The sequence below is a fragment of the Tamandua tetradactyla genome, chromosome 5 (genome assembly GCF_023851605.1).
Source record: "Tamandua tetradactyla isolate mTamTet1 chromosome 5, mTamTet1.pri, whole genome shotgun sequence".
Taxonomy (NCBI): Eukaryota; Metazoa; Chordata; class Mammalia; order Pilosa; family Myrmecophagidae; genus Tamandua; species Tamandua tetradactyla.
Window position 1 is genome coordinate 10,583,271 of NC_135331.1, and position 26,855 is coordinate 10,610,125.

Below are 26,855 nucleotides of genomic sequence, written 5' to 3' on the forward strand. Positions count from 1 at the left end.
AGGTGACCCCTGCTTGTGAAGACCACCCTGGTGACGGCTCTGGGGTCCGTGTCTGGGGAGGGGGACAGGCAGCCCATGGATCCCAAGTGCCCCTTCTCACTTCCCTTTTCCCTCCCCTCTGGCAATTCCAGCAAAAAGCCCACCAGGGAGTGTGAGCCCCTATCTGAGCCCAAGGTAACGCCTGCCTGCCTGTGCCGTAGCCTCTGCCGGGGCCTGGGGGAGGGGGCAGCTGCAGAGCGCGGGGCGTCCCCACCCAAGGCTGCCGCTCCTGCCAGCCCAGGCCGGCCGTGCTCAGTCTCGCCCAGGACCTGGGGATCCAGGGTCAGGACAAGGCGCCTCGAGGGGCTTTGAGTGGGTGGCAGCCGTGCATGCGGGGCTGGGGCCGTGGGTGCATGGCGCTCCACCTGGAATGCCTGGCAGACTCACCTGCGTGGAGGCTCGTGCAGGCTACCCCGACCCAGCCGGAGATCGGCTCTCCCTGGGGCTTCCTCACCCTCCTGGCGTGCATGGAGCAGGCTCAGATGAGCGAGTGAATGAATGAGCGAATGAACGAAATCTGTCTCTCTCCTGGTAAATGGGGAACCCAGGCAGGGAGGGTATCTCGTGCACCTCCAGCTCTCTGCAGAAGGGCCGGTGCCCACATCAACTCAGTCCAAACAGACGGGATTGAAGCTCTGTAGGGCAGCCCCATAGCTGCCCCTCTGCCTGAGTCCATGTGGCCAGAGTGGGGTCAGGCGTGCAGGCCCGGGGCTTCCCTCCACGTTTGCCAGCATCCACCTTTCCTCTTCTGCTGTGTTGAGACCCAGGAAATAAGCCCCCTTCCTGCATCTGCAAATCGGCCCAATGACCCTTGAGAAGGGCCGGGACCTTTTCCCTCGTGGTTGGCCATCCCTCTGCCAAACGCATCCAGCACTTGGGGTGGGGTGGGGACCAAGTGAGAACTGTCCCTGTAGGCTAGGATCCTAGATACTTGTCACACCTGCTGTATGTCTTCCCCACTCCCCTAGCCGAGGCACGGACCTGGGCTCAGCCCCTGGATCCTCCATTCGGAACTCCAGGCAGCCATTTCTTTTTTTTTTTTTGTGAGAGGGGGTGGTAGAGGGGAACTCTGGATTTTCTACACGATTTTTGTAAATCTACAATTTCTCTAATGAAAGAGAGAGGAAGGAAAAAGGAAGGAAGGTAGAAAAGGAGGGAGGGAGGAAGGAAGAGAAGAAAATAATGTCACTTTGAGTCTCACCCACCTGTACCGAAGTGCATGCATCTTTACAAACGCGGGTCATAGAATACAGGCTGTCTTGTAACCTTTTCCTACATAGCGTCTTGTGGCACCTTTCCTTGCCAATAAGAACAGAGCAGCACCCTTTTTAAGTGGCTGCACATTGTTTGGTTTCACACATGTGCCGAAATCAATGAGGCAACGCCCTGCTGATGGATTTTTAAGTTGTTGAACAGTTTGGCTATTATAATCAGGGTTGACACACTTATATTTTCAAAGTCCGCAGATTCTTTGATACTTTCCCCTTCAAGAGATGTCCCCTTCCCCTCCCCTTGAGGGGCTTCATCACATAGCAACAAACTAGCGGGGAACAGGAGAAAGGGCAGAAACAGGAGGTGGCAGAGCTGCAGGCTCTCATCGCTGTCCTGGACTCCCGACTCTGGGGAAGCCAGCCGCCATACTGTGGGGAACCTCAACAGCCCTTGCAGAGGCTCACGTGGTAGGAACTTGGAGCCAGAACCTCGCAGCTCAGACAACACTGTGATTTCATAAACGGTTGTTGCCTTAAGCCACTGAGTTTGGGGATAATTCAGGACAACGGCAATGGATAACAGAGGGTGAGGGAGAATTTGAGTGGCTCTTCAAGGAAGGCTATGTAAGTGGTCATGTTTGAGCACAGGCAGCCATTTCTTTCTTTTTGTTTTTAACAGCTTTATTGAACTATAATTTACATACCATACAATTCACCCATTTAATAAGGTGCACAGCTCTGTAGTCTCAGTGGATGCAGAGATGTGCATCTATCAACACAATCAATTTTAGAAGGTTTTCTTGAGCCTAAGAAGAAAGCTGGCACCCCTTAGCTGTCACCCCACCATCTCCACCCCCTGCCCCCCAGCCCCCAGCACCCACTTTCAGTTTCCAAAGATTTGCCTGTTCTGGACATTTTTTTAGAAATGGAATCATGCAAAATGTGGTTCTTTGTGACAGGCTTCTTTGATTTAGCATCACGTCTTCAAGGTTCATGCTGTGGCAGGTTGTCAGTGTTTCATTCCTTTTTAGGACTGAATAGTAGTGATAAAAGACCACATTTTTTTGATCCAGCAGTTGAGGGACACGGGTTGTTTCCACCTCTGAGCTTGTGAATCACATTGCCGTGAACTGAGCATTTGTGCACATTTGGCAGCTGTTTCCATGTGTTAGGAGCTGGCTTATGAGACGAAGTGTCTTTGCCGTCCATATGTTAGGGGTCAGGGGCTCACATGGTAATGTAGTAGGAACACCTGTCCAGGGGTCACTTTTGAAAGAACCTTGGCCTTGAGAGAGGAACAGGAAAGGTAGCAGTTAGCTGGGAGAGCCAGTCTGTGGCAGCCTCAGAAGCCACCTGCCCCTGCCAGGTGCATCCCAGACGTCTTGCAGCGAGATGAGCGGTGGCCTTGCCTTAAAAGTTTGACCACACGAGAGTGGAAGCTTATACAGGCTGGCCTTCACTCAGCCTTTCTCTTCTCAAACTTAGTTTTCAGGGTTGCCAAAACCAGAGTGGCCTTCCATCTGTATGTGCAAGTCTGTAGCTTATTTCTTTTTTAACATTATGCACTTTATACTTTTTTTTTTTAACATGGGCAGGCACTGGGAATCGAACCCGGGTCCTTGGACATGGCAGGCAAGCATGTCCACCTGCTGAGCCACCGTGGCCCGCTTATTTCTTTTTTAACATCAGTGAGATCAAAATTGAAAGACACCAGCAGACTGAGTTCCCTAAAAGGCCCCATTACTCCCTTCAGCACCTAGGGACTACCTGCCCTTGCCCTCAGCCTCTGGGTGGCAGTCTCTGGCCCTCCGAGTCGCCCAGGTCTCCACTTGTTGTTGGAAGTATTGGACGGAAGCCGCCTGCCATCTGTAGTGAGACCCAGCCTCTCCAAGCAGGCAGCCATTAGGGCAGAAACCCAAAGCCTGATTTGAAATCCACTTCTCCCGCATTGGATTTCCCACTGAGCATTATTTTTAAATGAAGAGGGCCTCCTCCTAGGAATATACAGCCGTCGTGCTTTCTCTTTCCTTGTGCGGGTGTTGAGTTTGCCTTCTGGAAAACGGCACATACGTTTTTGTTTGGAAACAGTAGATATTAGTTCTTTGTCCGTGTGGCATATCCAGCGGCTTCCCTCGAGAAGGAAAAATTGTTGGCATGCTGGTGACAAGGGATTTAGGCCCTCCTCAGGGATTTTCCCTGAATAAGAGTTTCTCCATGCCTGGCAGGTGCAACAGGCAACTCTGATCGGTGGCTGAGCAGGGACACTGGGGCACTTCCTCAGTCTCCTCTGCTCTGATGCACCACATCTCGAGGCAAGGGCCCTTCTCTTCCATCCTGGGTGGCCCTCCCAGGGGCCAGGGGCAGTTCTCTTCACAGCCCCTTCCTGAAGGCCAGCTGTGGGCCAGGCCGGGACTGGTAGGTCCTGCTTCCGCTCCCCAGGAGCTCCTGGAGGGACAGGTGCCTAGTTCCTGCCCCGCCAGAGCACACAGCCTAAAGGGGAGGTGCAGGGAAAGCTGAGAGAGCTGCACAACTCAGAGAACAGGCCCTAAAGTGGGACACACTCCCTACTTGGGATGTAGGCAACGATTTTAGGTGTTCCATAGATTTGCATCAAATTCCATAGCTGCTTGCAAATTTCTTGCAAATGAGAACCGTTCTTCCATTACAAAGGGGATCGAAAGACTCCTTTGAACAATTTATTTAAGCAAGAGAAAAGTGGGGGGAGAGAACGTAAAAGAAAAACCTAAGTCAGTAATGCCCCAGGTGGTGCAGGGATGGGGCATCCTTGGCCCTGCCTGGGCCCACCCATCATTTCTCTGTGCCCTAACCTTGGTTTTTCTGTTCGCCAAGCAGGAAGCAAGGCAGCGAAGACAGTCTCAGGGGCCCCGACCCGCCGCCCGCGGGGGAGGAGGAGGAAGCGCTCGTGTGAAAGGAGGTCCCGGAGCAGCCAGCCGGGGGGCCCGGGGTGGCCCTGCACACGCGCAGCTGCCCGGGGACGCGACGGAGCCTGAGTAGCGGCCTAGAGCGGCCACCTGCAGCATGCCATGGCCTCCTGCCACCTCCTGGGGCCGCCTTGGCCGTTTCCGTAGCAGCATGTCCTACGGAAACCAGCACTCTGTAGAGCCTTGATTTGTCAGCTCTGGTTGTTTTCTTTCCTTTGTCGTTTTCTAAAGTGGACAGGTGAAAAAAAAGGACCTGACTCCATCACATTGACCTCGGCCGCGGGCTGGCAGAAGGGGCAGGCGTGAGGAGTTCCAAGAACCTGATCCACGTGCGTGGTCCAAACCATGTGCATGGGGGCAACTGCTTTTTAAAACGTCCGATGCCAAAAAAATCCTTCATCGTGAATTCAGAACCATGTCAGACATAGCAAGCCAGCGTGCACGGGGTGGAAATCGTGACAAACTGGCAGGAAACTCCGCGCGTCTGAGGCTGCAGCGTCAGCTGCTGCATTTGAGAGGGAGAGAAACAGCTGCATTGAATCCATGTGCGAACCCCAAGGCGGCACCTTCAGGAACACGGGGTCCAGGAGTCAAGCAGGGCGAGTCCTCAGTCGCTGCAGGGAGCATCAGTGCAACTTATTTGTAAGGAGGACCTACATTTTCTATGGGTAGAGTCGTAGTCAGGAAAACCATAAGGGCTTGAAGTTAAATTTATTGCTTCTCGAAGGGGCTTTACCAACCCTGGAAGGGCATTCACCTGAAATGTCAGGATACGTTTTGCCTGAAGGAGTGAACGTGTTTCTCTTGTGACAGCTTGTCATAGTAAGCTTCTGGTTGACTGAGCTGTAGCAAATCTCTTGTTAAAATTATAAAACTTCAGGGTGAAATCATACACTTCCATGTACATTACATGGCCTAAGATGAAACAGCAACAACAAAGTATTTTCAATTTTCTGACTATACTGAACTCTAGAGTAGTTCAGCAGTTATTTAGAGCTTCCGGGATCTCTTTCATTGCTTCAGGCATGCATCGGGGTTTAGAGCCAGTGAAACCTACACTTGTATATAACAGCTTACTTCACTCCTTTGCAACCTGTGTATTCAAGACACTGCAGAGGTTTTGCTTTCATCATAAATACTAGCTGATATTGTTGTTGTCAATGAAATACCTAGTTTCTACAGGGCCAGTTAGGAAACACTTCCACTCCACAAAGACACAAATGATCACCAAGCTTTACTAAGATGCAGAAAACTTTGGGGCCCTCCATTAGGGAAGGTTGAAACCCAGGGGCATGTCTCAGGGTACCAGGGAACCATGACTTGGTGCAGGAAATTCCCTTTTGCAGCCAAAAGTCAGAAAGAAAAGGTTTCCCTTTTTGATTTCCAAACAATATTAGGAAATTTGATTGAGGTTCAAGTCTGACTCCAACTTGGTGGCAGGGCTGGAAGGACTTTGACCTTAGAAGAGTCTGAATTTAGTTTCCCAGAGCTTTGTAGAATCTGGTTTGGGGGAAATACAGTGTTGGATACTGGGCTCCGAAGGACTCGCTTTTCTATAGTTTGTCTGTGATCAGCTTTGGTCTGGAGCCTTTTTCCCTGGAACCCTGAGTGTCCCCTGTCCTAGGCCATCAACACAGCCCTGGGCAGTCTCGGCTTCCATAGAAGTTAAACTTGACTGTAAGTTTAACCAGACTTGTCTTGCTATGTTATAAGCAGTATGGAATTAGAGAACGTGGGTTTGGAAGAGCAAAGGACCCCAGGTCTGATGGAAGCCTGTGTCTTGCCCGCTCACCTTCTCTTGGTGACCCAATGTCTCCTCCGGCCCTCTTCCATTCTTCTGCATTTATGGGGAAAGGACTATAGCATGCCACCCCTTCTGTTAGCAGATGGGGTTTGGTTAGTCTGCAGTAAGTACCTTGTCATGGCCACAGTCTCCTGGTCCTTAGTATCACTACCCGCCCCATTAGTGTGACCTCTGCCTCAGGGGCCTGGCTGCATGCAGAGCTTCTTTGTGCACAGGCCTTATTGGGCAGTGCCATTTCTCCCCACTGCCGAACTTTCCCCCTGGAATTTCCCAGTGATCAGGCATCCCTCTCCCATCTGGATGGGTGGGCTTGGGGAGGCCCACATAGACAACTTTCTTTTTCCCCCCCAAACAAAGAAACACCAAAGAAAGCCATGGAAAGAAACCACCCCCATGGAAAGTATAAGCAGTGGCAACTAAAACACAAAGCATCAGAGCACTCACCTTCTTAGAGCACAAACAGTGATTTTTAAAAGCTGGTCAGGTCAAGAAGTGGGAGAAGCTGTGATATCAGCTTTTTCGGGTGAGCTGAAAGGACACCCATCGGTTTCTTGTGCTGCTGGCTCAGCTGCGGGACCAATTTGGTATAAGCAACCTGCGGCCTACACCCAAGGCCTCTGGGAAGCACAAGTCCCCGTCCCCACCCCGCCCCTTTCCTCCGCCGTTCCCCTGTCCGCTCTCGACCCTGCAGGCTGGCCACTGGCTCCCGTTAGGCCACCTCCAGCCCTACAATCGGCACTTGGGGTCAGAGAGGCTTCTTCCCACCAGTCTGGCCTTTCAAGAATTAGGGCGTCGGTCCTCAAAGCCCTTCTGGAAGGAGAAGAGCACACATGCATTTTCCATGAACAGGCCTGGCTCACTGCTCTCACCTGTCTTGCAGCAAGCAAGCATCTTGTTGCCGAATAGAAACCGTGGCCCCCACTTGCTTCCAAGGTGCTAGGGAAGGTTTCGAGATCTTCAGTTCCCATCTTCTCTCCAGCTTTATGGGCCGAGCTTTGTGGGATGGCTGACTTTTCTGTGATTGAGTTAGTGCCCGGCACCGATGTTTTCTTCCTGACCCTTTCTACTATGCATTTTCCTTTTATCAGGTGTATAAAGTTAAATACTGTGTATTTATCACTTACAAGTACATGGACTTAAGAGAAAATAAGCCTTCGATGTTTTTCCACAGATGTTTAAGCTTCTCTGTAAACTTGAAATAAACAGACAGCGAAATGGTGCAAAGCCTGGGCCTCTGGGATCTTTTCTTGCTGGTGGTTTATTTAAATCAGAGCTCTCTAGGCCAGCTGTCCTGAGGTCTGTTTTCCTTCCTTAGGCTGACAGCGCGATCAGACACCCAGGTTGGGCTAATGTGTTCAGCGAGTCCCTAATTTGGAGCATGTCCTAGTACCCGGCTTCCTGTGTGGTTCCCAGACCAACCATCACGGGGGCTGGTTAGAAAGGCAGAGTCTCAGGTCCTGTCCCAGATGTCCTGAACCAGACTCTGCCCTTTTACAGGATCCCCCAGGACTGGGACACATCTGCACATTTGATGTCTGAGAATCTGCCTGACACAGGTGAGCAGCCGTGGGAGCAGTTTTGAACAGACCTTGAGCTATTGAGCCTATGGGCCAGCATGCTAGCAACACCGTACCCCATGGGGTGGGGGCTAACTCCATTCTCCAGGCGATCATCTGGGAACTGAGGCTCAGCAGGTTGCCAGCTGCTCAAGGTCATGCCCACGGGTAAGAGGCAAAGTGAGGCTCTCGACTGGTCAGCGGAGCCCAAGAACATCAGCCCTCCCAGAACCTGGGTCGGGGCTGGGTTCCTGATGCTTCCCGCAGGCCAGAGGCGGAGGCGCCCTGCATTTCGAATGTGAATCTAGAATGTAGCATTGCTTCACTGGCTTTAAACCTCTTTTCTGTTATCAAGGGATGGCAGAAGTCTACGAGAAAGATTGCTGTTCCATTTCACTCAAAAATAAAACACCGAAGTATGGGCTTTTACGAGTGTACAGGTTTGAAATGATGTGTGTCCCCTAGAAAAGCCATGTTTTAATCCTAATCCCATTTTGTAAAGGCAGCATTTCTTCTAATCCCTATTCAGTACTGTATGCTTGAAACTTTAATTAGATCATCTCCCTGGAGCTGTGACCCAATCAAGAGTGGTTGTTAAATTGGATTAGGTGGAGATGTGTCTCCACTCATACCAGGTGGGTCTTGATTAGTTTACTGGAATCCTATAAAAGAGGAAACTTGGGAGAAAGCAGGAGATTCTGAGAGAGCAGAGCTACACAGCCACGAGAAGCAGAGTCCACCAGCCAGCGACCTTTGCAGATAAAGAAGGAAAACATCTCCTGGGGAGCTTCATAAAACAGGAAGCCAGGAGAGCAAGTTAACAGATGATGCTGTGTTTGTCACATGCCTTTCCAGATGAGAGAAAAACCCTGTGTTTGCCATGTGCCTCCTCACTTGAGAGAGAAACCCTGAACATCATCGGCCTTCTTCAACCAAGGTATCTTTCCCTGGATGCCTTAAATTGGACATTTCTATAGACTTGTTTTAATTGGGACATTTTCTTGGCCTTAGAACTGTAAACTAGCAACTTACTAAATTCCCCCTTTTTAAAAGCCATTCCATTTCTGGTATATTGCATTCCAGCAGCTAGCAAACTAGAACAACGGATCAAGAGCAGAGTGTTGCTGTGCAAAAATCCCATTGAGAATCTGACGGAAAGTTGAAAGAAAGGCATAACATGCATCATTTTGCAGAGTTTTTGGGGCTTCAAAATTCTGGAAGCCCATCCATGGATGGCAGGTGGAGGAGAGGTTTTCCCCGCTCCAGGAGAAAGCCAGGGACTCCCACTCCTTAGCCTGGAGGATAATCATTCCTAGAAATTCCAGCGCCATTTGACTTTGTATTCAAGCAGGCTGTTTTCAAAATGGCACCACTAATCAGAGCTTTATCAAAGGGGGTTGACAAAAACTTTTTTTTCCCCCCAAAGCAAGAAAAGTCTAGGTTGGAGGTTTACCAGCAAGAAGCAGAGCACTTCTAAAATAAACTTTGTCTTTAGTACTTGGAAATGAATTCATAGCAAAGGGGAGGGGCAGGCTGCTTTCTTTAGAGAGATCCTGAACACCTGATCAGAATTAAGTAGGTGTGAATTCGAAGAAGCTAGAAATAACTTCCTTAACATTTCAAAACGGTGGCAAGGGAGTGTAGGTGGTGCTTTTGGTTGGAGAATTCTGGAAAATAAAGGGGGAGGGGGGAGGACTAGGCTGTTTTACCTAAAATTGTGTTGCCTTTAAGGTATTACTGCAATTGTATGCAAAAATGCAAGCACAGGCAAGCAAAGTAGTGTCTAGAAGAAAAAAATACATAATTTCTACAGGAACAAGACCTGATGAGGATCAACATTCTTAGGCCTTTAAAAGAAAGTTCAAGTTGGGGGCACCCTATTTCTTTTTTTTTTTTTTAATTTATTTATTAATTAAAAAATAAAGAAACAAAATAAAACATCAACATACATAATCAGTAATTCACAATATCATCACTTAGTTGCATATTCATCATTTCTTAGAACATTTGCATTAATTCAGAAAAAGAAATAAAAAGACAATAGATAAAGAAATAAAACGAACACAGCAAAGAAAAAAAAAAAGATTATACCTACCATACCCCTTACCCCTCGCTTTCATTGATCACTAGCATTTCAAACTAAATTTATTTTAGCATTTGTTTCCCCTATTATTTATCTGTATTCCATACGTTCTGCTCCTCTGTTGATAAGGTAGATAAAAGGAGCATCAGACACAAGGTTTTCACAATCACAGTCACATTGTGACAGCTATATCATTATTCAAGCATCCTCAAGAAACATGGCGACTGGAACACAGCTCTACATTTTCAGGCAGTTCTCTCCAGCCTCTCCAGTACATCTTGAATAACAAGATGATATCTACTTGATGCATAAGAATAACCTCTAAGATAACCTCTCGACTCTGTTTGGAATCTCTTAGCCATTAACACTTTGTCTCATTTCACTCTTCCCCCTTTTGGTCGAGAAGGTTTTCTCAATCCCTTGATGCTAAGTCTCAGCTCATTATAGGGTTTTTCTCAGTCCCTTGATGCTGAGTCTCCGTTCATTCTAAGATCTCTGTCCCACGTTGCCAGGAAGGTCCACACCCCTGGGAGTCATGTCCCATAGGGTGGGGGGGCACCCTATTTCAAGAAACTTTTCTGAGCACAATAAGCGGGGGCAACAAATGGACTTAATAGTTAAGGTAAAAGGGCAGAAAAGAAAGCTCTAGGGCAAGCTATGAAAACAACACAGACGCGGACTGAGAATATCATTGGTTTAATATCTGGTCCTTAGTCATGTCAGTATAACTCTTCTCAAAGGAAAAATAAGGCTAACTCCACCTCGTGACTGTATGGACAGGGTCCCGGTCTGGGAGAGGAGCGGCAGCCCAGGCGCAGCCCACAGCACAGGCGGCCTTCCCTTCATCATAAAGTGCAGGAACAGGGCTGTTTCAGGGCCTGTGTCAAAGCAGCCAAAACTGAGCTGATGAGAGCAGCCCAGGGGGCTCTAGACAGGGCCCCAGCCCAGGAAGCCTCAGTAGTATAACTGCCTTTGGGCCAGAGCTCGAGGCAGCCACCCCAGGTGGCAGGAACTGCAGAGGGGCCTACTCCACAGAGTAGGCAAACAAATCCCACACATCAAACAAGATGTCTGGGAACCACAGGCGAGTGGAGTAGAGGCTCAATGTGAACAGGATTTTCCCTGGGGTGCAACGGACAGCTCTTCTCCCTCCTTCTCACTGTGACTTGGCGAGGGCCCATCATTGGTCTGTCTCACTGTGAAGGCCCTGCAAAGACATGTGAGCAGGTTAAGTGCATGCCCATCGTGTGCTGCACCCAGGTGAGAGTGGTCAGGTGGGTCCAGGTGCCCCCAGGTGAGAGCGGTCTGGGTGGGCCTAGTGCTGTGGGCTCAAAGCCTGGTCCCCAACCCCTCCTGGCCTTCAAGGCACTTAAATTTAAGTAGTGCATGGACATAGATTACCCCTCCCCCCCCTAAAATCCATCATCATAACTAATCCAAGATGATACTAATTACAATGAGGCTAAAATTAAAGGATGAGTCCATGGAAAGTCGAGTATGAAGTAAATTCTAAAACAAGCAGTCTACACACAAAGTCACTGGGGAGCCTGGTGTGTGACTGGCTGGGCTGGTGGCACGCTAAAATGGTAATGGCCTTTGGAGAGGAACCTGACCCCAGGCCAGGCATAGGGCTGAGGTTCTCCCACTCTCAGAAGTTGTTCCAGCTCAGGGCAGGCCTACCTTTTCATAATCCTCCACATATTTATATTTCTTCTCCTGATAGTAGTATCTTTTCTTAAGGCAGTGGAGGACGATGATGTCACATAGCACTGTTGCCTGCATTAAGCACAGGAGGAGAACGAGTGAGGTGGAGTCCTCTGCGCCTGTTATTGGGTTAGTGTCCCTTCCCAGGAGCCTGGAATCTCTAACTGGAAAGGAAAGGCATGTCCAACTCAGGAGAGGGCTTGGCCCAAGGGGTCTTGTCTTGGAGAAAGGGAGGGGAAGAGGGGTGAGGGTCATGGAAACAAGTCTAGAACCAGGATGGTGGCCAAGGGTCTTGCTTCCCTGTGCTTGTTACTGTGTGAAGGTCTCCATGACTCACCACCCCTAAGAGCGCCAAGCCTGAGCCAATGTTGATCAGGGTAGGGATGATGCCAAATTTCCCAGCCTACAAAAGACAAGGGATAAACAAATTGCAATGGGGCAAGGAAGAGCAGAAAGAGGGTGGGTTGAAATGAGAGCCAATGTGGGGACAACACGAGGCACCTTTCCAAACACAATGATGTCGAAGCGGATGCCGTATGCCTTGACGAGGGTCCGGTATTCAGAGCCAGAGAGGTCGTTGTAGTACTTGGCAAACCTGGGAGGGAAAGGGGGGCAGATGAGAGGAACCCAGCTCAAGCAGGACAGGAAGCTGGTTTACTGTGCCAGGTCCCAGGAGAGGGCTGTTAGAGCAAACCTCTTCCAAGGCCCTGGAGAGGTTAGCATGGCTGAAGGCTGCTCAGACAGTTCAAGAGACTAAGCTCAAGTGCCTCAGGGCTCTGCCAGCCACAGTGGGCCACAGGGGAGGAGGGCTGGCCTGTGTCCAGTGAGGATGGTGCCAGGTCCCATGGGGTGGGCAGTCTGGAGCACTGGCTGTCACCACTATCTATATCTGCCTATAAGGTTGATCCTGTGGTTTAAGCTATGGAACCTCTAGTTCAGAATGTCCTTCCTGCCAGGTGTGAGCTACCTGGCTCTCAAGGAAACCCTGGCTGCTGTCGTGAGAATGAGTCTAGCCAGCAGCCACCTCCAAGACTGCTTTGAGGGTAGGGGCATGGGCCAAACATGAAATTTACAGCATCAGCACTAGCCTCTTTTTAAAGAACTGTTGAGACAAGCTATCACTTGCTACCCCAGGTTATACAGGTGGTCTGCTGGGAACCTGAGCCCCCCAGGCCCGTGATCTGGCTGGTCCACAACTTCCATGTCACCGTCAGGGTCTGGGGGACTTAAGTGGGGCCGGATGTCGGTGGTGGTCAGGGGGATGGCGTCCTTCTCCTGAGGGACTGATCGGCTTCTGTTCTGGGGTTTCAACCCACACTTGAGGTTCTCCACAACGGTTTCTACAAGAACTGATACTAGAGATGGATCATTACAAATATACCGCCCCTACTGGGAAAAAAAAATCAAGAATCTGCTCTATTATCAGTAAGCCCGATCGTTCCAAAGGACTAGCATCCTGCAATTAGAGATTTCCTCTATTTGGCTCCAAATGTCGCCACTAGAGGGAGATAGAGGCAACAGAAAAGCACCACTGGCCTAGCTGGGTTCTTAATCCCTGGCAGGGCCTATTTTTAAGAGCATCTATGTGTGAAAAAAATTCCACAAAGGGCACCTGAAAATGGACGTGGCTGCAGATTTGTTGCCTCAAGGGCATGGCCTCTGGCCTTCTCAGTAGATTACGATCGCCTTTTGAGGCTAAAACCCGTATTCCCCACACCCTGGAGCTACTGGGAACCGGCTCAGCCTTTGAGAAACCAATCCCTGGGCCAGGTCAGAGGCCTCTGGGACTGGAGTCTCGCAAGGGCATCTGGCCCTCTAGTCTAATGGGCAGAGATCCTGGCCGAGGTGGGCTGTGGAAAGCCAAGCAGGTCAGCCCCTCAGAAAGCAGGGGCCGCTCGGGGAAGCAAGGGCCACGGCGCCACAAGTTTAAGGCCCGGCTGAGGGCGCTCCCGGCCTGCCCTGGGCCTGGGCGGGCGCGCATGCCCGGTGGGGAGGCCCAAGCCCCGCCCACCGGAAGTTGTAGCCTGGAGCCACGTTGTGGTCCACGTCCGGCGTGTCAAGGCGGCGGAAGGAGTACTTGGGCAGGCAGCGGGCGGCGGCTCGGTCCAGGTTGCAGTCCCAGTTGACCTGGATGCCCATGACGCCGCCCTGCAGGTTCCGGGGCAGAGACGGGGGGCGGCTTGGTTCAGAGCCCGCTGCCGGGCGAGAGCCGGGCGGCAAGGGGCGGGGGCCTCACCTACCGTGACGGCCATGTCCGCGAAGCTGTGCCCTGCACCCGCCACGATCTTGCCCACACGGAATATGGGGCACAAGGGATCGGTTTTAGGGTCGTGAATGCACGATTTGAGGTAGGTGGAGTTGATGGTGGCAAGGATGTTTCTCCTAAAGTCGGGAGGAAGCAGACGTAGGAGCAAGGGAAATCCCAGAGGGGCTGCGGAACTCGCCGCCCGCCCACCCGTCACTTACTTGCTGAAGTTAAATTTGGGATACAAGATGTTGTTCTTAACCAAAATGGTGAAGTTTTCTGCGGCCCTTAAAACGGCGGGGCTGGAAAAAAGTATAACGTGAATAAAGTTCAAATATGCAGACACTTACATACCATATGTAATATTTTAAAAATAAGATCGTACATTAGTTAGTAAATACATTATAACATATAAGAAATATTTATAATATATATAAGAAACAAAAATATACAGAAATACAATTCTTATGGAGATATAAGAAATTGTATTCGTTGTTTAAATAATAAACCCTTTCTTTTTAAAGATCCACGTCTTACAATGTTCTTTGTCAAGAAAAAAGTGAAACAGCTCTAGCATTTTCTGCTTTCCTCTGCAGGGGCACTAGGCTGAGAGAAGAGACTTTGAACCAAGCCTTCTATTTCTTCCTCTCTGTAAAGGCAGTGCCTCTTCCCCAGGCATTGGGAATTTAAGAAGGAAGCTGAGGAGTAACTGAGGAGAGGGGGGATCTCCGGGCTCCCTAGACAGGAGACAGCCGGCAGCTGTTGGCTCTCAGGTGCTGTCAGGGGAATGCTTGGTGGATCTGGTTGCACAAGTGGAAAAAAGGTACATTCACCCACACACCTGAACCCTGACCCCTTCTCAGAGGCACACAAGAAGGTTGTCCCTGGGGTGCCTCTTCTGGGGAGCGCCACGTCACCTCCTGGCTGCTCTGAGTCAAATCTGTCCCCAGGGGGATCCCAGTGCTATGGCAGGTTTCTACAGGAGAATCTGACACTGGGGGACGGACATTCCCCCAGCATGGATGGACTCTCAGACAGGTATAAACAGTGTCAGTCATAAGAGCAAGTCACAGGATAGGGTACAGGGGGAAGTGAGTGGGGAGGGGGTAGGCCTGGGAGTGCTGCCCTCAAGTAAAGACCTTGACTAAGGCAAATTCCCTCAACCAGGTATAGACAGGGAATGATGATATAATTTATCATCAAGGTTTTCCAAACTTTTGTCCTTTTCTATAATGTAGGGTCTCTCCCATATCTGTGTGCCTCTTATACAGGATATTTTTCTTAAGGATCAGCTTATTTTTTTTATTGATACTTGTTCTCAAATGAATGAAACTTGGCTGCATCACCACAGAAAGTACAATTTGCCATAAGTCAGAGGTGAGTATTCAAAGAAACAGGATGAAATCTAAACAATGTTACTTAAAGTTGTAGTGAAAACTATTGTTTGCCCAAGGTGCTGAATCCAGACATTGTTCTCTTTGTGAGAAATGGACATTAGCAAGTGTTAGAAAGGTAGTAAAGGCACCATCAGCAAACCAGGATTTTCTCCTTTGAGATAATCTGAGGGACCCAATGGGAATTGAAATGGGAACAGCTACTTTCCCTGTGGCTCAGTGTCAGTTCATGTAAGAGCGCTGTCCAGTAGAAATGCAATGTGGGCCACAAATACAGGCCATGTTGTGATTTAAAGTTCCCTGGGAGCCACAGTGAAAAGCAAAAAGAAATAGGGGAGATTTTTAAACTCCTTTTTTAAATGAGGTGAAACTGTCATAGCATAAAATCCACCATTTTAAAGTGAACAATTCAGCGGGATTTAGTGAATTCACAATTCACCACCTCTACCTAGTTCCAAAACATTTTCATCACTCCAACGGGAAAACCCTGTAAGCAGTCACTCCCCATTCCCTCCACCTCCCAATCCCTGGTAACCACCAACCTGTTTTCCATCTATCTGAGGATTAGATAGATACCAAGATAGATACCTATTTTGATATTTCATACAAATGGAATCATATATTGTTCTTTTGTCTGGGTTTTTTCACTCAGCAAAATGTTTTCAAGATTCATCCATGTTGTAGCACGGCTCAGAACTCTATTCCTTTTTATGGCTGAATAACCATTGTATGGATAGACCATATTTTGTTTATCCATTCAATCACGGGTGGATCAATTTTTTTTTTTTGCACAAGCAGGCACCGGGAATCGAACCCGGGTCTCTGGCATGAGGAATTAATTTTTCTATATCTGATATATCTAAAATATCACTTCAGCATGGGATCAATATTAAATATTATCAATGAGATATCATACATTCCTTTTTTCATACATAAGTCTTCAAAATCCCGAGTGTATTTTATGCTGACAGCCCATCTCAGTTTGGAACAATGGCCCTGTAATGGACAGTGGATCCATAAGAGCCTTCCTGCTCTAAAATGGTAGGATTACTATTGAGTGCTTCCTTTCTTAGTCGAGCTCCTGCTCTCAGCCATCTCTAAACCAGTGGGTCTCAATCGTTTCTTCAGTCCCAGCAAACCCAGGCTGAAGTTCATGTAGCTACCTGTTTTCCTGGGCATATTCAGGCCAGAGCCACAGGTAATTCCCTGGGTGTCGCCTCTAACTCCATCCCCTAAGGGCACACCAGATTGCCAATGGGAAGAGTGATATTCTAGGGCTAACCTGAACCTGCTCTGGTTTATAAAATATACTTTAGTAGACATTTGTGATTTTCCTGCCTAGCTTCTGTTAATTCGTTTTGCTAGCAACAGAATCCCAAATATCCTTTGGAAAGCCAAACCTTCCCTCTTTCCAACCTGCTTCGTTTGGGTGGGGCTAACCCCCACCTCTAGCTCCAAAGGTGGGTGTGTGACCCAGGCCCAAACCAATAAACAAAACTCACTGCCAGCCATAGTGATGAGTTCAGGATGGGATGATGAGGTGAGGAGAGAAAGGGCTAGAATCTCCATGGACAACTGGAAAGGGGACGCTGCCTGGAGTGGGATTGGTGGTGGATGCAAACCTAGAGCTTGCCTCCTTGGATGCCCCTGTGGGTTCTGTTCTGCAGATGAAGTAATGTAGAGGAAAGCAGAGGCAAGAGGTAGAGACCCACACTATCCTTTGAGCCCTGGATCTAGCCAAGCTTGGATCTTTTTGGTTAGCTGAACCAACTACCCCTGCTCCTTGTGTCTGTGTTTAGGTGTGTGCCGTATTGTGTTAGTTACTTGAAATTGACAGACATGGGTCAGTCATCTGCACCCTCTTTGGAAGTAACCAGCACATGGCAGGCATCACAGTGCAGTTGAGAATGCTGTCCTAGAGGAACTCATGCCACAGATACCCCACGAGCAGCAAGCCACCACACATAGGCTGAGCTCCCATGCTGACACCCCACCCCCAACGCCTGGCTTAGAACCACCATTTAGGGCGAATCTTGCCCTTGGGCAGGACTCACTTTGGCACATTTAGGTCGTGCTCCACTGGGCACCAGGCAGCCACCTGGCATGTCTTCACAGTCCTATTGTACCACACACATTTTCCAGTCGCCACTCCTACAAGGGGCAAGGGAGACATACGTCCGTGGGGTCTCCTACTTCCTACCGAGGTGAGGAGGGCTCCTTCAGGGAGGGAAAATGGAAGCTCCACCATGACCACCTATGGAATCAATCTTGAGCCATCCCAATTTTGGGACTTAGACCGTGCCCAGGAATTGGAATCAGAGGAAGACATCTCTGCTCGGCCAATTTCAGGGCCAAGCCACAGAACAGATCTGGGGTGGATTCTGGCACTCCTGTGAAAGTTAGTGGATACAGAGAGGGTCATGGGGCCCCTGCCTTGACACCAGGCTCACTTGGGGTCATGTGAAGGCCCCGAGGGGTGTGGGTAGCTTCCCTGAAGACCTACAGGGAAGGCCAATCTTATCAGAGGCTGCCCCCTGACCCCCAGGCTAAGCTTCTGCTCCGGTGTGGCAGTCGTGGGCTCCTACCGTTGCTGTGGGTGCTGACAGAGCCGGGGGTACAGTCGGTGTCTGACTCACATACAGTGGCCCTATCTGGAACCTGTAAAAAGAAGGATGAGTGAAAACAAATGCCGCATGGCCCAGACCCACACCTAGCCAACAGGTATGAAGAGGTTGGCTTGGGAGGCTGAGAAGCTACCTACCTCTGGACAGATTCCCTGGCTTTGGTTCTTGGTGATAATCATGTTGGTCATGATAAAGAGGGAGTTTTCCTCCTGCACAGCGGGGAGACAAAACAGGGAGCTGCCGTGTTATTCCTCCAAAGGAAGCCAGATGTTCATTTAATAGGGGAGAACCTTCTGTCACAGGCCCTGCAGAAAACGACTTAACAAAATGAACCTACAGTTCTCCGTTCTCTCGTAGGAGAGTCTAGAACCTGAAATGGTTCTTCAAAAAAGCTGTTGACTTGTTGCAGGAAAAGAGCCCACAATTGCTCAAAACATTCTCTGTCAACCAGATAACCTCAGAGATATGAAAACACTAAGCCTCAAAGTGCTCAGATTTGGTAGGGCTTCCCCCAACACCCCAACTGGAATAAAAATAAGTAAGTAAAACATTCTAGAGAAGATTCAATCAGGGTCAGCAATGGAGTCTTCTCCATCTGAGAAGGTTCTGTCTTCTTCTGGTAGGTGTAGAGGTGCCAAATGATTGACTTAAGAGTTTCTGGAGGACAGTTCAATGGGGAAGACCCAGAAGAACTGCTAATAATGACCTCACAATGTAAGGAATTAAAGACCCCAAAAGATTCAAGGAGACATCTTGGGGCACTGGGCACTGGCACTTTAAAGGGAAATGCCAGTAGCTTTCTCTCAGCATTTCATACCCTATGAAGAGATGAGTCAACACCAGGAGCCATCTGTACAATCAGGATAACTTGGAAACCAAAGGTATATAGATGTCCCCACCCCCAGGTCTGACAGGGTGGCGCAAGCTCTGGAAATAGCTGGTCTAGAATAAGCCGTGTTGGAAAACAAGGAAATGGACACAAGGAGGGCATGCGGATGTGATGTGAGTCCTGCACCTGCCACCCCTGTCACATTCCCGGATATGAATTAATGAACACATCCTTATCTGGTGCACAGACAGGCTGATCCTAAGGCTCTCTCCTTAGTCAGACTCCAGCAATTCAGTGTAGTCTATTTTTTGTTTCCTTCTCTGTATCCAAAATTTAAGGAATGCCCAGTCTGGAGATAATCCAAATAGAAGTGGTGGACCTTTGTGATCTGTCTGGAGAAGCAGAAGGACTGTGGGAGTGCTATGGTGCTCCCACAGTCTCAGCTCAGATCTGCCATGGAAGGCAGAGTTGCTGGGTTTTCCTTCCCATGGAGGATCAAAGCAGGGAGGCCCGTGCCCTTCCTTGGTTCAAATAAATGTCCTGGGTGTGATGTTCCCAGGGCTGGCCAGGACGAGGCTGGGCCTTCCCCGGCAACTGTTCTCTCTCTGCTGAGACAGGTGCCCACCAGCGGGACCATCCACTGCCAGCCAGCTAACAATTTCCATTCTGTTTGATCCCAATGACTGGTTAGTTCACTCTTCTCTCTGGGCACCCCAAAAGACCTATATTGTGAGATGGGGGCGGGGAATGGGGGAAATGAATCCACTTGAAGAAAGGGTTTCTGAAGTATTTGTTTGCCCTCTCCGAGCACTGAACCAAGAGTTGCACTTCATCTGTGCTGGGTCACCTGAGCAAGTATACCATCTGCAGGGGTATGTCCGGGTTTGCCGTGTACCAAGGAGCAGTGTTGTTAACACAGCTAAAGAGAGTCAATATTTAACTTTGAGCTTTGCGGATTAACATGTTGGAGCCTACGATGCCGCATCCAACTATTTCTTCCCTTCTCTTTGTTCTTGATGGGATCCTCTGTGGGTATGTTTGTTTCCTTCTCAGTTTTTATGCTGTCTGGAAAAATTTACCTTGTAGATTAACATCAAAAAAGTAAGTACAAATGGTAGAAAGGAGCAGGATTTAAGACATCTGCTTTCTCATCTTTCAGGGCTTGAGACAGACAAGATATCCACATGAAAAGCTTTGGTTTTTAAGCACTGTGTGTGCGAGCTGAAGAGCTGCTGTTACTTGTTAGACCCTGTTATGGGTTGTTGTCCCCCCAAAAATCTATGTTGAAGTCCTAACCCCCCATAGCTTACAGTGTGACTTCATTTGCAAACAGGGTTGTTGCAGATGGAATTGGTTAAGAGGAGGTCATATTGGAGTAGGGTGGGTCCTAGACCCAATGACAGGTGTCTTTATTAGAGAGGGAAATTTGGACAGAGAGACAGAGACAGAGAGAGACAGCCCTGTGAAGATGGAGCAGAGACTGGAGTGATGCTGACATCAGTCAAGGAATGCCTGGGGCCCCCAGAGGCTGGAAGAGGCAAGAAGGATTCAGGGAGCATGGCCCTGCTGACAACTTCATTTCAGACTTCTAGCCTCCAGAACAGTGAGAGAATGAACTTCTGTTTTGGGGACTTTGTTACGGAAACTCGAGGAAACTAAGACAGACCTAAGCCCAAAACAGATCTGCCCTGCACTGATTTCTTGCCCCAAAACAATTAGTCTGGGCATCAGTGACATTAGAAATTTGGCCCTGCCAATCATTAATTAAGTGTGCAAAATTAGTAATAGAGAAAGGAGCTAACCAAAGTCTTCAATGTCAGGCTAAAGTTATGGTGAGAGACATACCTGAACTGGAATCACATAATCTGCTGCATCCCAGATCTGGAATCCAGTGGAAGAAGAGTTGATCGTGGCCACGCCCTTGGCCTTGGTAGTAACTGAGCTGACTACTGAGTCTATTTCTTGGTAGCCCTTTTTCCACACAAACACCCACCTACAAAATAAAAGAGACCTCTCAAATTGACATTAAGACTTGGTGATTTTGATTTGATGCCAGGGAGCTCAGGGCCAGAGGCTGAAAGTCTACAGCCTGTTTTCTAAATTATGTGACTTTCCAAAACCTCCTTAACTTCTAGGGCTCCATTTCCACTTCTGCAAAATGGGTGTAATTGCACTTATACTACAGGGTGGTTGTGGGAAATAAATGAGATGATACAGGTAGAGCACTTAGCATAGTGATGGGCAAAAGAAAACACTCAATGAATTTTATCATTAGATATATGAACACTTTCAGTGTCCTGTGACCTATGGGGATCATCAGCAGATAATACAAATTATGATAACAATAGTTACTGTGTCTCTGAGGTACAGAGAGGTTAAGTCACTGCCCAAGGTTACACAGCTAGATAGTGAAGGAGCCAGGATTTGAACTCAGGCATGCTGGTTCTGGAGCCATTTTCTTGTCTGCTATGCTGTACTCTAGAAAAGAGAGTCCCAACTTTCAAGGAACTTTTTATAGTTGTTTCTTCCTATTTCCCCAAGAATCTAGATCACATGTATGTGCCTCTCTTTTGAAGTAGGGACATAACTACCAGACTGAAAAATATAAAGGCATCAATGCATCCTGGTTCTGACACTGGTGCACAGATTGGAGCCAGACAATGTGGGTTCAGGTCTCAGCTCCACAGTTTACTCAGCATAACTTCAGGCAAGTGGCTTACCCTTTCTAAGCCTCAGTTTCTCCATGTATAAGACAGGAATCATAATAGAACTCACAGAGTTGTTATGAGGTTAAATTAAATGAGTTAACTGATGGTGTAGCAAATGCTTAGAACAATGCCAACCCGGAGCCTGTGCTCAAAAAGTGGTCTCCTGTGGTGGAGCTGTTGGCACCAGCTTACGAAGCCGGTCATTAGTTTTTCAGGAAGTCTGTGCGTCAGTGTTGGTAGTCTGAAATGGGCCATTTTACAGGAAATTGGTGTAAATTTACACCAAGGAAATTGGCAAGTGCTACAAATCAGAACTCTTTCTCACCAAGCCAAATGCCAGCAGCTATTATTGTTATTATTTCTCAAATCAAGAAACACTAGCATCCTCCGTCCCTCCTTCTAAGCCTTAGATACTGAGACTTCAGAAACTCACTGACTTTGGTTTCTGTTTTATGGATTTGTATGATTTCAGCAGTCCCTCCATTCATTGCCCAGCCTCGGCGTGGGCTCTTCCCCCTGACAAATAAAGTCCTCTTCTTCACGGCTTCTAGGAATCAAGCCACAAAAAAAGCTACCATTTAATTGTAGTTTGATACACCGAAGCCCTGGCTTGGGACAGGTAGGTTACTATTTTACAAACAAGTACAATGAGTTGCTAAATCGGAGACACATGGTCTCACGCCTGTCTTCATCATGTGATGATTCTTTCCTCCTTATGCAACTAACTGAGAATTAGATTAATTTGGGTATTCAGTCTCTTTATGAAGGAAGGGTGGTTTGCAGTGGGAGGAGAGAGGACAATTTGACCAAGATGAACTGGATCAAGAAGTAAAGAAAGAAGTTAACAGAAAAAGCAAGAAAAAAGCCCTTAATTCAGATCCTGAGTCAGTTCTGACCATAACAAGCTGGGTAAAAGCAAAGTATTAACTGCTAAAAAACTCCTTACAATCAAGGCAGTGAGCACATGAGAAAGAACTCTAAAGAGCTGTGCTGCCCAACAGAAATATAATATGCAATTTAAAATTTTCTAGTAATCATGTTAAAAAGTAAAAAGAAACAGGTAAGATTCATTTTGATAGTGTATTTTATTTAACCCAAAGTATCCAAAATATTATTTTAACATGTAAGCAATATGAAAACGTATTAGTGAGATTTTTTGGCATTGTAGCTTCGAAATCTGATGTGCATTTTATTGTCACAGCACATCTCAATGTGGAGTAAGTGTATTCCAAGGCTAAATGGCCACACGTGGCTGCTATATGGTACATCTGCAGCCCATAATTTTTTTTTTATTAATTAAAAAAATTAACTAACACAACATTTAGAAATCATTCCATTCTACATATACCATCAGTAATTCTTAATATCATCACATAGATGCATATTCATCATTTCTTAGTACATTTGCATTGATTCAGAAAAAGAAATAGAAAGACAACAGAAAAAGAAATAAAACGATAAGAGAGAAAAAAATAAAAATAAAAAAATAAAAAACAAAATATAAAAAAATAAAATAAAAAACTATACCTCAGATGCAGCTTCATTCAGTGTTTTAACATAATTACATTACAATTAGGTAGTATTGTGCTGTCCATTTCTGAGTTTTTGTATCCAGTCCTGTTGTACAGTCTGTATCCCTTCAGCTCCAATTACCCATTATCTTACCCTATTTCTATCTCCTGATGGTCTCTGTTACCAATGACATATTCCAAGATTATTCTCTAATGTTGGTTCACATCAGTGGGACCATACAGTATTTGTCCTTTAGTTTTTGGCTAGACTCACTCAGCATAATGTTCTCTAGGTCCATCCATGTTATTACATGCTTCATAAGTTTATTCTGTCTTAAAGCTGCATAATATTCTATCGTATGTATATACCACAGTTTGTTTAGCCACTCGTCTGTTGATGGACATTTTGGCTGTTTCCATCTCTTTGCAATTGTAAATAATGCTGCTATAAACATTGGTGTGCAAATGTCCGTTTGTGTCTTTGCCCTTAAGTCCTCTGAGTAGATACCTAGCAATGGTATTGCTGGGTCATATGGCAATTCTATATTCAGTTTTTTGAGGAACCGCCAAACTGCCTTCCACAGTGGTTGCACCATTTGACATTCCCACCAACAGTGGATCAGCCCATAATTTTATAGATACCCTAAGGTATCTATAAGTTGATCCTCATGTGAGCATGCAAAGCCAAGAGGAAAAAGCTGCACAAGAACTCCTGACTGCACATGCTTTGGGTCCAACCCAGGGACTTGGGTTTAGTTGACAGGCTAGTGGTGGGTCTCAAAATGAAGGGAGCAGCACACTCTCTGGGGTGGGGTGGGGAGGTGGGATGGGTGGGGAGATTGGGGGAAAGGGTAGGGGCGAGAGCAAAGCAGTGGGAAGGGAGGAGTTGGTGCTGGAGGTACTACCGCAGCCAAAGACTTAATGAATCCAGAACTGGGAGTGGACCAGTCAATGCCTGGAGGGCCATTTTTAAAAAAATATATAGTCAGCACCTACCAGAGCTGGGCTGACAGATGCTGGAAGTCTAGTGTTTCCCAAAGCTGCCAGAAATGGTGAACCCCTCCAGCAGTGTTAACAGATTCTAAGCCCCATCCTAGACCTATTGAATCAGGATCTGCAGGAAGGATGCTGGTAATTTGTTATTTTTAGACAATTCCTTATGATCAGGTAGGTTTGGAAAGCACTGGGTCAGGGGTTCCCTAACTTTACTGTACTTCACAATCAACTGGGGAGCTGGCCATACTACTTACCAATTAAATTAAGAAGGTCTGAGGATGGAGTCAGACACCAGTGTTCTTTTAAAAGATTCCCAAGTGGTTCCAGTGTGCAAAGTTTGGGGACTACTGAACTAGGTCTTTTAAGTAAGGGCAACAAACAGCACAGCGGATACACCTGCCATGTCAGAGCCATAATAGGGCAGGTGAATGTTTAAAGTGGGCCCCAGCTGGCGAGTTACTTTCCACCTCCTCTCCAGTTTCATTAAATTGCAATGGGCTCATTCAATCAAAATCAAACATTTGGGGAAAACTGGAGGTGGCAGGGCACATGTAAACTAAGACGGTACCATGGGGACTAAGGCTAAGGCAGGCGCACATACCAAAAGGCCGACTGCCCGACCTAACAAAGGAAGTGGACTTCAAACACCACATACATGGCTCTAGAGGACTGACCCAGAGCAAAGCAACTTCGTGAAAATCTGACCTCTCTACTATCTTTGGGTTACCATATGTTACTCAAATGAAAGGGCCCAAAGCTACACACCCAGAAGGAACCAAGCGGAAATCCCAAACTTTGTTTTTGGTCAGCAGATGATCAGAATGGGAAGGGAAGAGGAAAGGGTGAGACCTTTAAGGCAAAGCCCCCCGGCAAGCAAGGGGAATCAGAAGGTCAAGAAGCAGCGAAGGACGCTGGGTGGCTAGAGCACGGCTTCCAGGCAGGCAGCCTCCTGCCCCCGGGACCCCGCGCAGCAGCTGCGACCCTGGCCCGGGGTGGGGGGTGGGGGGTGTCAGCCATTCGTGCCACCGCCCCCCGGAGCCCACCGCAGGCCTCGGCCAGGAGGGGGCAGCCGCTCCGCGGGGGCGCCGGAGGGCGTGTCTCGGGTGGGGTCCCCCCCGCGGCCGCGCCCCTCCCCCCGGGGGCTCACCCGATGACGTAGGCCAGGATGAGCAGCTGCACCGCGCGGCTCATGAGCCCCACTTTGCGGCTGCGGATGAGCACGATGCGCGGCGTGTTGTACTCGAAGAGGAAGGCGGCCAACGGCCCGCAGCAGCCCGCCATGCCCTCGGCCCCGCCGCGCTCGCCCGGAGCCCGGGGCCCCGCCTCCGCCTCCGCGCCGGGCCCCGCCTGGGCGGCGCGCCGCCATTCGCCGGGAGGGCCCGGAAGGAGGCGGCGCGGCCCGCGCGGGAGGGGTAGGGGCCGCCCGCTCGGCAGGAGCGCACCTTCGGCGGGGGTGGGGTGGGCAGAGGGGCGGGCTGCCGAGAGTGAGGCTCTTCCACCCCCGCCCCACAGGAGGTCCAAACTCTAGCGAGGGGAGAGGAAGCAGCACCGCCCCCTCAAGCTCCGGAGAGACCCAGGACCCCTTGCTGGGGCCACATGCCCCCCCCAAATGCTCCTCCTGGAATGCAAGTCCAGGCCACATTCCTAGATCAGTTCACCCTCTTCGCTTAGTTGCAGACTAGGTGAAGGCGTGGTGTTTCACTGGTCATCCTTTTGACCGAGAAATTTTCATGGCAACTTCATGGAGAATTGGAAAGTTGAGGGAAAGTGGGGAAACACCCACGGTCCCACCAGATTTCTCCACATTTGTTCAGATACGTTTTATATTTACCATCATTAATTCATTCAACAAGCAGCAATAAAATATCTGCCATGTGCCAGGCACTGTCCAGTGAAGACGGCAAGCAAAACTTCCTGCCTTCTCAGAATTTTAATTCTAGGCAGTAGTCGTCATGTATAAGCGTTAAATTTGTTATCACAGTGTTTAATTTAGCTTTTTACTTTCTGGGTTCACATTACTCATTTTCCATGCTGCTGCAGACTTGTTATAATTATTTTTAATTTATGAACCATTTCTCCCGGAGGCTGTATAACTTCCCTGATTGTACTATGATTATTTCCAGTTTTTGGATCCTATGCATAATCTTTGGCACATATTTTAGGCATTTCCTGGGGTGAGATTCCAAATCATGCCATCTCATTGTTTTTTCCCAATATAAAAAGATGAATGATAAGAAAAGTTAACCGAAAACGCACAGCATCTACCACTAGAGATGAATTGTTGGGTTAGAGGGAGAAGCAGAGCTGCCACCTACTACAGTCCAAGATGGTCCCAAGAAAAGGTGGTGTGGTGGTTTGAAGTTCTGTGTATGCCAGAAAAATATGTTCTTTAATCTATTCTTGTGGGAGTAAACCCATTGTAAGTAGGATCTTTTGGTAAGCCTACATCAGATAAGATGTGACCCATCTTGTATTGGTTTGTTAAAGCTTCCAGATTGGAACGTACCAGAAATGGTATGGATTTTAAAAGGAGAATTTATTAAGTTGCAAATTTACAGTTCTAAGACTATAGAAATGTCCAAACTAAGGCATCCAGAGAAACATACCTTAATTCCAAAGAAAGGTTGATGTCTGTCACATCAGAAGGCATGTGGCTGGTGTCTGCTGGTCCTTGATCCCGGTCCTGTTGCTTCTGGCTTCAGATAACAGTGGTTTCTCCTCTAAGCATCTGTGGGCCTTTACTTAGCCCATCCAGAAAGCGACTCTGGGTTCTGGCTTGCTTAGCATCTCATGGGAAGGCACATGATGACATCTGCTGGGCTCTGCCCGTGTCTAGGCATCTACTGTATCCATCGGCACTCCAAGCATCTCCAAATATTCATGTCTTTGTTGACTCCAAACCAACAGTTCTCCAAGCCTCTGCATCTGAGGTTTCTCCAAAATGTTTCATCTTTTAAAGGAGTCTAGTAAACTAATCAAGACCCACCTTGTATGGATGGAATCACATCTCCATCTAACCAAAAGGTCACACCCACAACTAGGTATGTCACATCTCCTTGGAAACAATTCAATTAAAGTTTCCCACTCTAAGCAATAAGATTGACCCCATAAGATTGCATCAGGATTAAAACGTGGCTTTTCTGGGGGTACTTAATAGTTCAAACCAACACACACCTCATTTAGGATGGGGCATAGTCATATCACTGGAG

The 26,855-nt window shown here is 48.1% G+C and overlaps 2 protein-coding genes and 1 long non-coding RNA gene across 6 annotated transcripts in view; 2 read left to right on the top strand and 1 right to left on the bottom strand.

The window, feature by feature from the left end:
* The window catches only part of CAMKK2 (calcium/calmodulin dependent protein kinase kinase 2), a 54,118-nt gene extending 49,664 nt beyond the window's left edge, over positions 1-4,454 (top strand). For 2 of the 4 annotated variants that reach the window (XM_077159801.1, XM_077159803.1), the window contains 2 exons: positions 132-174; positions 4,104-4,454. In XM_077159801.1, the coding sequence (XP_077015916.1) occupies positions 132-174; positions 4,104-4,265 (205 nt within the window). In that variant the 3' untranslated portion in view covers positions 4,266-4,454. The remainder of the gene's footprint in view (positions 1-131; positions 175-4,103) is intronic. The other 2 variants (XM_077159802.1, XM_077159804.1) reach the window with 1 other exon arrangement.
* A 5,861-nt stretch (positions 4,455-10,315) lies between these two features.
* P2RX4 (purinergic receptor P2X 4) lies at positions 10,316-24,962 on the bottom strand. The gene is made up of 12 exons (XM_077159805.1): positions 24,794-24,962; positions 20,277-20,424; positions 17,740-17,811; positions 17,564-17,636; positions 17,033-17,129; positions 13,806-13,886; positions 13,580-13,721; positions 13,351-13,487; positions 11,841-11,934; positions 11,677-11,742; positions 11,316-11,411; positions 10,316-10,842 (listed from the first exon to the last, which is right to left on the bottom strand). The coding sequence occupies exons 1-12, from the start codon at positions 24,925-24,927 to the stop codon at positions 10,816-10,818; spliced, it is 1,167 nt and encodes a 388-aa protein (XP_077015920.1). The 5' UTR covers positions 24,928-24,962; the 3' UTR covers positions 10,316-10,815.
* Positions 18,165-20,456, top strand: LOC143683597 (uncharacterized). The gene is made up of 2 exons (XR_013175556.1): positions 18,165-18,483; positions 19,591-20,456. It is a non-coding gene; the product is annotated as an uncharacterized LOC143683597 (long non-coding RNA).
* Positions 24,963-26,855: the final 1,893 nt, after the last annotated feature.

Bases quoted from the DNA above. Each gene is read 5' to 3' on its own strand.
- P2RX4 (XM_077159805.1), bottom strand. From the start codon at position 24,927: ATGGCGGGCTGCTGCGGGCCGTTGGCCGCCTTCCTCTTCGAGTACAAC. The intron at 13,722-13,805 runs GTAAGTGACGGG...TCCCGACTTTAG, and splicing joins CCCAAATTTAACTTCAGCAA to GAGAAACATCCTTGCCACCA. The intron at 10,843-11,315 runs GTAGGCCTGCCC...ATGTCTTTGCAG, and splicing joins ATGTGGAGGATTATGAAAAG to GGCCTTCACAGTGAGACAGA.